General features: G+C 49.2%; 1 protein-coding gene across 2 annotated transcripts in view; it reads right to left on the reverse strand.

The window, feature by feature from the left end:
• pcdh10a (protocadherin 10a) overlaps positions 1 to 2656 on the reverse strand; it is a 59084-nt gene extending 56428 nt beyond the window's left edge. For both annotated transcript variants that reach the window (XM_078210364.1, XM_078210356.1), the window contains exon 1: positions 45 to 2656. In XM_078210364.1, the coding sequence (XP_078066490.1) occupies positions 45 to 2522 (2478 nt within the window). In that variant the 5' untranslated portion in view covers positions 2523 to 2656. The remainder of the gene's footprint in view (positions 1 to 44) is intronic.
• Positions 2657 to 9857: the final 7201 nt, after the last annotated feature.

A 9857-nucleotide genomic window follows, 5' to 3' on the forward strand; every position in this document is an offset into this window, starting at 1 on the left:
AAAGGGCTACAAGATAGAGTGTGGGCGCAATTGCAGCATCTTACCTCGTTTGATAATATACTCCCATTGGAAATGATGTCGGGCTGCTGGTCCGTGTATCCAGTTATGATGGCCCCACAGGGGTTGTGGTCAGCATCTGTACTCCGGGCCGGGCTACAGGGTTTCAAGAACATGAGATCCGTTTTGGCCGACTCTGGGGTCAGGCACACCTGGTAACAGTAATTCTGGCTGTGGTGGCCAAAGCTGCCGTCCTCCACCGAGACCTGGGCTGCGTTGGTGTTGGTGGTCTGCACCAGCATGATGTCCGACTTGCTGAGTTTCTTCTTTCTGTTCCTCGCCTGCCTGCAACAGGCGCAGCACTCGCCCGCCAGACAGCTGTAGATGTTGAGTTTCTTGTCCTTCTGGCAGCGGATGGCCAACATGATCATCGCCAGGAGGAAGACGAAGGACACCGAGCCCAGGGCGATGATGAGGATCAGGGTCAAATCCAGCGAGTTGTCCCTGGGATGGCCAGCCCGGTTGCCTCGCTCCCCCTGGCGATCCACGGCGCTGTCCACCACCATCACCAGGATGGTGGCGGTGGCAGAGAGGGGCGGTTGTCCGTGGTCTCTCACCTCAATGAGGAGCTGGTAAGGGGCGCCGGGCTCTTTCTTGGTGCTGGGCAGACGCCTGGCCGTCTTGAGCTCCCCGCTCCTCCAGTCCATGCGAAAGAGCCCCAGCTCGTTGCCTTGGGCGATGTAGAAGGTGAGGCGGGCGTTGTCGCCGTCGTCCGCGTCCACCGCCACCAACCTGGCCACCAGGTAGCCCGGCTCGGCGCTGCGGGGCACGATCTCTTTGGCGCTGCCGTTCCTGGCCACCGGGGAGACGATGGAGGGAGCGTTGTCGTTCTGGTCCACGATGATGATGTTGATGGTGGTGTTGCTACTCAGAGCTGGGCTCCCGGAGTCCCTGGCCTGCACCGTGAAGCTAAACTCCTTGAGCTGCTCATAATCGAAGGAGCGCAGGGCGTAGAGGTACCCATTCTCGGAGTTGATGGAGACATAGGTGAAGACAGACATCCCCTGGATATCACACTCCAATATGGAGTAAGAGATGTAGGCATTCTGCCCCACATCGGGGTCCACAGCGGTCACCGCGTAAATATAAGCCCCGGGCACGTTGTTTTCGGTGACATGGACATCATATGAGGGTTGGGAGAAGCGGGGCGCGTTGTCATTCTCATCCGCCACTTGCACCTTGATGGACTTGCTGGAGGCCAGAGGTGGGGAGCCCTTGTCTTTGGCCAGGATGGTGATGGTGTAGGAGTCGCTCAGCTCCCGGTCCAGGGGCCCGTCCGTCACCACCGTGTAGTAGTTCTTGAAGGAGGACTTGAGCTTGAAGGGGACCTGTCCCAGGATCTCGCACTGCAGCTGCCCGTTCTCCCCGGAGTCGCGGTCGGTCACGCTGAGCAGGGCCACCACGGTGCCGGGGGCCGCGCTCTCGTTCACCGAGTCCGACACGGTGCTGAAGCTGATCTCCGGGGCGTTGTCGTTCACGTCGGTGACTTTGACCAGCACTTTGCAGTGAGCCGGCACCGCGTTGGGTCCCAGGTCTTTCGCCTGCACGTAGATCTGGTGCAGGCTGCTTTCCTCGTAGTCGATGGCCCCTTTCACCTCCAGCCAGCCGCTACGGGGCTCCATGGCGAACAGCTCCTTGACCCGGGGCGAGACGTGGTTGCTGAAAGTGTAGACCACCTCGCCGTTCTTGCCCTGGTCGCGGTCGGTGGCGTTGAGTTGGATCAGGAGGGTGCCCAGGGGGGCGTTTTCCGCCAGGCTGACCGTGTAGACGGACTGCTCGAAGACGGGCACGTTGTCGTTGGAGTCCAGCACCCTGATGGTGAGCAGAGCGGTGCCGGTGCGCTGGGGCAACCCCCCGTCCACCGCGGTCAGCACGTACCGGTGCACCGCCTGCTGCTCGCGGTCCAGGGCTTTGTCCAGCACCAGCTCGGCGAACTTGTTGCCGTCCCCTTGGGTCTGCACGTCCAGCTGGAAGTAGCTGTTGGGGGTGATCTGGTAGGTGCGGAGGGAGTTGCTGCCCACGTCCGGGTCGAAGGCGCTCTCCAGCGGCAGGCGGGTGCCGGCCGAGGCGCTCTCCGAGATCTCCACCGTCAGGTCGGCCTCCGGGAAGCCGGGCGGGTTGTCGTTGATGTCCACCACCTCGATCTCCACCCGGAAAAGTTCCAGCGGGTTCTCCAGGAAGACCTCCAGGTGCAGCAGGCAGCTGGGGCTCTGGCGGCACAGTTGCTCCCGGTCGATTTTCTCGTTGACGAACAGCACCCCGTTCTCCAGGTTGACCTCCAGGTGCGGCGAACGGGAGCTGGCCACCGTCTGGAAGCGGCGAGCCGCCAGCTTGGTCACGTCCAGCCCCAAATCCTCGGCGATATTCCCCACGAAGGTGCCATGCTCCTGTTCCTCGGGCACCGAGTAGCGGATCTGGCAGGCTACCCGCTCCAGTAGCATGCAGAGCAGCAAAAAGGGGACCATCTCCACCCTCCCTCCTTCTCCAGTCCGATCTCAATTCTCTCTCTCTCCAAACACACAACACTCAAAAATATATAAAGGAAAGCAAATAATTCCAGAGTTCGCCCCACGTTGAATCTTCCGTTACATTTATCCGCAGCAAGCAGTTCCAAGAAGCGACCTCATGGCAGCCCTGGCTCCAACTTCTGTCTTGTCTTGATAGAGTGAGTGGCTGGCTTTGATCGCTCCCTATTCAGCAGTGGCCCTGGGTGAGGAGATCCCCGGGGGTTTTGGCTTGGTTTCAACTCCTTTGACATAGCGGCCGGCCATATCTAAACAACAGTTTCTGGTTGAGTGCACTTTCTGGGGGAACAGTTGAGCCCCCCTTGAATCTGGATACCACCGTATTATTTTCTAAATAGATTTTTCTTCCCCTTCTCTCCCTGCTGCTGCTGACTTTCTCTCTCTCTATCTCTCTCTCTATCTCCCCCTCTCCTCCCACTCCACTTTGCCCCGCCGCAGTGGTCCCCAGTTCCTCCTCTCCCTTTCTCTCTCTCTCTTTCTCTCTCTCTGCTGCTGACAGATTGCAGCTCTCTCAGCTCCAGAGCTCTGCTTTTGCGTAGCGCCCTCTTCCAGCCAGCCAATGGGCTGCCTGTCTAAGCCAGGCCCCCCTCCCATTGGCACAAAAGGGCTGTGCGTCAGACCCCGGGGCCGACCAATGAGTGGGGCAGAGCGGGGCGGGCCACAGAGCGCAGCCTCTCCCCCTCCTTCCTTCCCTCCTCCTCCCTTCCTCCCTCCCACCCTGGCAGGTTTGGGTAACCATGCCAGCCTCTCTCCACTTGCCCACAGTTAGTGGGCTACACTCGTACAGGTGCCCATACTAATCAGATCAGATCGCAGCACATCCTCACACATAGGGGCATCCTTGTCCTGCGATTTTAACCCCCACCCGCTTTCATTTTGCGCTAAATGGTGTACAGACGAAGTGTGTGTGTACATGTGAGTTAATTCTCTACAGCAATCCTGTATGATACAGTAACAGAAATCCTGCACGCGTGCAGCAGACTGCTATAGAGATGAAATCGCAACAGTTATGCAAATATTTTTTTTATTGGGGGGGTATGAACAGAGTCTTTGGCACATCTCCCGCCAGCCCAGAGTGCTATTTAGTTCGAATCATATCGAAATGTCACTGTACATGATCAGAAAGCGCTACATCACTTTCCATTGCAGTTGATGCAGTGCCGGGGCATCTACACGAACGTTATGTGTGGTGGGAGGGGGGAGTGTTTGTTTGGATACACGGTACACCCCGAGGGATATTTTCAGGGGTGTTTCCCCCTGTCACCTTACTCACACTCAGTGCCTCTGTAGCACGTATTATATGTGGCGGGGAGCGGGGGGAGCCAGTCACGGGCAGTCTCTGTTGAACCCAGTAATTGTGTTGGTGCTGGCGGCGAAAGCAGCGGGGATGAGAAAGCGGCGAAGGTTTGCTCCCAGTCACACACACAGTTCATTTTCTCATCTGGGGCGGAGGGGACGGGGAAGAGGGGATGGGGAGAGTGGGGTGTGGGGAGGGGGGGGGGGGCGGGGGAGAGGGTGCTACTATCTGCCCGTTTCATTTTCACCGTCTTGTGTGGCGGTGCGTCCACCGTTTATAATGAGTTGGGATGTTAGCATTGCGGACGGGGTTTATTTAACACTGCCACCCACAATTCACACTGTGACATGTTGTCCTCCGAGACATCCAAGGTAGGATATTCCCAAGGCATCACTGCACCCACTCACACCAGCTTTGTTGCCACCCCCCCCCCCCCCCATCCCCAACACACCCCCAGAGGTTTTCGATGAGAATATAACAAGTCTCGGTAACGGCTGTACAGTCAAATGCGGCTCAGTGAGTGAGCACCCGGGGTTGGCACGGATGTAAAATGCTTCAAGCCGCTCCCCATGACAGTTGGGGAGACACTAGCTTGTATAGAATGTGACGGCTCTCTCTCTCCAGCCGGGAGTCGAAGAGTGTGGGGGTTAAACACCAGCAAAGGCGGAGTGGGGGAGAGAAAGAGAGAGAGAGAGAGAGAGACCTGGGCTCCTTTCTGAGGGAATAGCCTGTGTGCCCGAACCAATGACCACGATAAGAGATAAATAAATACAATTATGTGTTCTTTTCCCCCTCCGGGATGTACATTGATTATTTTCCGACAGCATACCCATACTCATCCTTTTTCTGCTGCGGATGAGAGACGGATTTTTTGCGGATATTTAATCACACGTCCACTCGTGGCTGCGAGCCGGGGCGGTGGGGGTGAGAGAGAGAGAGAGAGAGGAGGAAAGGACTCCGTGGACGCAAAGAAGCTAATTTCATTTCAGTCTGGGATATGAGATGCAGAGAGCTCGGACAGTTTATAAAAGAATGGTTTGATCAATAAAAAGTAGATTATGGCCAATCAGAATATTAATGTACCCGTCTAATCAATACGCGTTTCATGCTTCCCTTTTTTTTTACAGACACAGTCGGAAATAGAGTCTGAACATCTTGATCAGAGAATTAATCGTCCTTTGCTTGTGTGTGACTATACATGAATGTACAACTGCGATAGCTCTTTAGCTGACATTCTTTTCTGAATGAATATATACTAATTGACCTTTATTCTTCGAGTGCATCAAAACCCCTCCCATAATGAGTTCTTGTCAACGGCTTTTTATAGAATTAGCGGAAATCGTTCATTGGAAAAGATAGTGCTGGAATCAGCATGTCCTCACTGGGGCAGAGACACACGGTGCAATCTCTGCATGTGGCACAATCAGCTGGGTATTCATGCCTCCTATCTGTGACTTCAATAATAGCACGCACTTTGCTGGAGATGTGTGAAATGTAGGGGAGAGACACATCCGCGCAGAATTTGGGATTAACTTTTCCACTCTGACCTAAATAGTGGACATCCCCCCCCCCCCCCTCCCGGGGGGGGGGGGGGGGGGGCGGTGGGGGAGGAGGCAGGCGCTGTCACGACTGGAATGTTAAATCCGGCACCGACGCTCGCAGCTCGGACTCGGTCTGCGAGCAAAAAATAATCTTCCAGGTTTTGCCACCAGTCGCAGACCCCCCAGCGATGCCAAACTTGGAGCTTCCCTCCTTTTGTGCGGGGAGCTGCGTTCTACAACTGGCGTGTTCAGAATCAAAATAATGCACAAGGGGGAGAGTGTTGTCAGGAGCTGTGTGCTCATATTCAGACGGCTCTTTTCAGAACCGACCAGCTGATGTTGGCAACTGGACGTCTCCACTGGAGCAACCTCCCCGCTCCCCCCCCCCCCCCCCATCCCGCGAGAGAGGGAAGTGTGGCGAATAATTCTGAGGATTCCCCCTCGCCACTCAAGGAGAATTTGACTGTGGATCTGCATTGGTTCCCTAAATCCGATCATCCTCATTGTGCTAAGTGGTTCGCCAATTCACCCTTATTCTGGCGCCCATTTGATCAGGTTCCGTTGCCTATTGCAATCGGAAGTTTGCGATGTTCTTGCAAAAACACGAATGCTGGCGCATAGCTTGCATCCAGAGTCCCACAGAGCGGCATCAGGTAGGAGCTGGCAGCGTACACGAGAGGCGGATAACTGTGTGCAGTTGCTGAACTTTGGCGAGTAAGTGTGCTATTCGCAGATTGGCACCATTTTCTTGGATTCCAATATCCCAGCTAATAGTTCACAGAAAACTATATGTTAAAAAAGTACAAGCGTATGTTTTTCCCTGAGAATCCATATCTGCGTCCCTTTTGGCGTAAATCTATAGAATCATAGAAACCCTACAGTGCAGAAAGAGGCCATTCGGTCCATCGAATCTGCACCGACAACAATCCCACTCAGGCCCTATCCCCATAACCCTACATATTTACTGCGCTAATCCCTCTAACCCACGCATCCCGGGACACTAAGGGGCAATTTAGCTTTTTACAGACTTTTTAATTCCTTGCAAAGTAATAAGAAAGAATTGAAAAAATATGTATTGCCACCGAGAAGATTAAAGTTTGTTTGGGATTTCTGGGAACTGGCATCAAATCTATCACAGAGAGACAGGATGCGCACTTTCTTTCTTTCTGGAATTTACAAATACTAAATTGAATAACTAAAACTTGGACAACTGCTCCAAATTCTAAGTAGACATTAGAACAGGGCACAGAATTGATTGGAGGACACGAATTATTGTTAAATGACCATTGTCACTCAAACAAGCATGCTGTGAGAAAGAGAAATACTCCATACTTGGTTGTTTAATATCTGGTGTGATCCTACTACAATTCTTCTTTTATGAATAAAACATTTGGACCCGCATTGAAGGGGCTATGGGTTTATGCTGCTACATCACTGCATTAACTCGAGTGTAGAAATAATCATTGTGCAATACTTCTGTATAACCCAATTTGACGGTGAATGGACAAAATGAAGGCAGTGGGAGGGACTGGAGGCAGCAATTAGCACGGTGTGATTGAGAGAGGCTCAGAGGCACAAAAACAGGGACACTGGAATGACAGGCAGCAGATAGTGAAGCAATCAAGAGATGGCTTGGGAAACAATGGCATGATGAAGATCTGGAATCAATTTAATTACGAAAATGCTAAATGTCCTGTAAATGCAAAATAAAAAACACAACTACAAACCATCAAGAACAAATAACCAACAGTTGAAAAGAGTAATTTTGACAGACTAGAAGAAAGAGTAAATGAACACATGGTGGAAATACACACATCATTGAGTTTCTCGGTAATCCAATGAAAGCACACCTTTGTGATCAATGTACAGTCATCATTAATTCTTTAGTGTGAACTCCATTGCCCATCAATGATATGAAGTAGCAAGCAGCTACTCTCAAAACCGACAAGTGTCTGTCTGAAAAAAATGAACTGAAAAAGTTAATACCACCCTGAAAAATGATACACTATACATATTATTTTTATGTATTTATAACTAATGGCACTATGAAGTGATTTCTAGCAATAATCTAATCAGGTTTCAGGTGATCGTTATAGACTGCCTGAGCTCCAAGTGAACTAATTGGCTAGATTACTGCATTATGGTCATTCCCACATATCCATTATTCAATACAATCTGCCACACGGTCGACGGATTTGAACTATTGTAAGAAGTAACAAACAAATATTGTCACATGTCGCTTTTGCCAGTAATTCCAGGTGAAAAAACAAATAGAATCAGTAAAACTGGAGATCTAATGCTTCCCCAATACTGCAGCTATCACAATTCAGTCCTCTGGCCATTTTCATGTTGATGTGGACTTAGAACCACATTGCATCAATGTGAAAATAGCAACACTAATTTTGCTACAACCCATAGCATTCAAGTGGAATGCCATCTGTAAATCTTCCATAAAGTTAAATGGAAGATTTCAAAACTACCCTTCGTTCTATACTTTTAAGTGTCTCTATTTTTGGGGAATAATGAATGCTCTAGCAATCCAAAGCCTGAAAAGAGGCCATTTGAAGTTCACATACATAATAACATATATCAGGAAAACGATTAAATCCAATATTGTAATCAAGCGGTTAGGAAACATTTAAACACAGCTCAGGTTTTGTTTTCACATCATGTCGATTAACATGTATTTACTCGTAAAATGTTGATGGAAAAAAATAAAGCTATTAACAGTTCAATAACTATTATATACGCTGGATGTCTTCAGGTGTTATGTACCATTAGCTTTCTCTGAATAAACAGTACAATTAGTCAACAGCCCTAATACTAGCAGTAAGGACGAGCAGTATGTACAGAATTATCAAGGACCAGGTAACTTCTTTTTTAATTTCAAAAGAAGTCCATGCTTATCCACAATTTGCAAGATATCTGAGAAAGCTCTTTCAGTGGTTCTGTCATAATTTCGACAGAAAAAGCTTGCCATCTACAGGTGGTCCTGCTTTCAGCTTTAACCTCCAACCTTCATCTTGAGTATATGCTCTCTTGCCAGTAAAGTAATTGGCCATTACTCCTCTGAATATTTTCCATTGTCTAACCCCCTGAACTCGACAGCCTTGCATGTACTCCTCAAGCTTCGTTGTATTGAAATCAAGACTAATTTTCTCCTCAAATTTATGCTTTGTCCAGACATTGAGAGATGTGTGGCTCTTTCATCCTTTAATCTTTTAAACTTGAGCTTAGCATCACATGGCTACTGTCTTGATTTAGCTCGCCTTCTCTCCTTTTTTTAAAAAAAAACAAAATCTTGGTAGGTGTGCTGCACGACAGATCTTAGGTCTATCACTTTAGTCCCATAAAAATGAACGACTGTCTGAGCCTTTAAGGCTGTCTCATGAACTGTTCACTAATTGCTTAATCTTCCACCTTATGGTATGATGTCCCCTGAACCATTGAATTCAGTTACAGTCTTGAGACTCAGCATCACTTCCAATGGTAATAAATTAGATACATATATCACCCATCTCTCTTCCATTGCCCTTGTTGGTATGTAGAGACTTTGGTGCTTTTTGTATATAGTTTTCCATGCAAATTTACAGTATCGTTGTCATCAAAGAATGCATTGGCTTTCTCGAAACCTCCGACTGAATTCTGCAACAACTGTTTAAGCAAAAGCAAAGATACATTGTTAAGGGTCATACATTGTTAACGGAGAGTGGATGAAAAGATACAGAATAGTACTGGGGATTCCCATGACTGGATTATTTCAATCAATCCCCCTGTGTGATTTATTAACTCATCTAAATTAGGGTGCACTATTCAATCACTTCCAGAAATTGTATATCGCAGTTTATCTATTTTGACATTTGGTATTACCGTAAGTAATAGATTCTAATAATAATCTCAAACTGCATTTGCAGTACAGTTTTCAAATCGATGCCAAGTCGCTTCAGATGCTCAATGGCGCAAACGTGATATTGTGTCCTGTGCTTTGAAGAAAATTGCACGTTTTGTTTTCAATATTTATATGCGACGTTATCGGGAAAGGGACACTTAAACTGTTTTAACATTAGGAAAAAAACTAGCGACAGGGGAAGCAAAGCTCTCTCACCGCTGGCCTCCCTGCAACCTCGACGGATGTGTACAGCTAGCAATATCTGGGCAAGAAAGGACGCATCACGTCTCACAGCTACTGGCCTAACGTTGGCATTTCAGTTTAACTGAACCGCGGAACCACATTCTGTGTGTGCGAAGAGCTGGCCCAATGGCGATGTGCATTACTCGTAATAAAGTTTCACCGAGCTGTAGAAAACAGCGGAAAACCCTTATTGTAGCCGAGTCCCAAAATATCTGTAGGAACTTGATTTTAAAGGCGGACTTGTTTTGCTATTTAAGAATGCCACCGAATGTAAGGGCGTCTTGTCTCACCGTCAGCGCCGAATT

The sequence above is a fragment of the Mustelus asterias genome, chromosome 1 (assembly GCF_964213995.1).
Source record: "Mustelus asterias chromosome 1, sMusAst1.hap1.1, whole genome shotgun sequence".
Classification (NCBI taxonomy): Eukaryota; Metazoa; Chordata; class Chondrichthyes; order Carcharhiniformes; family Triakidae; genus Mustelus; species Mustelus asterias.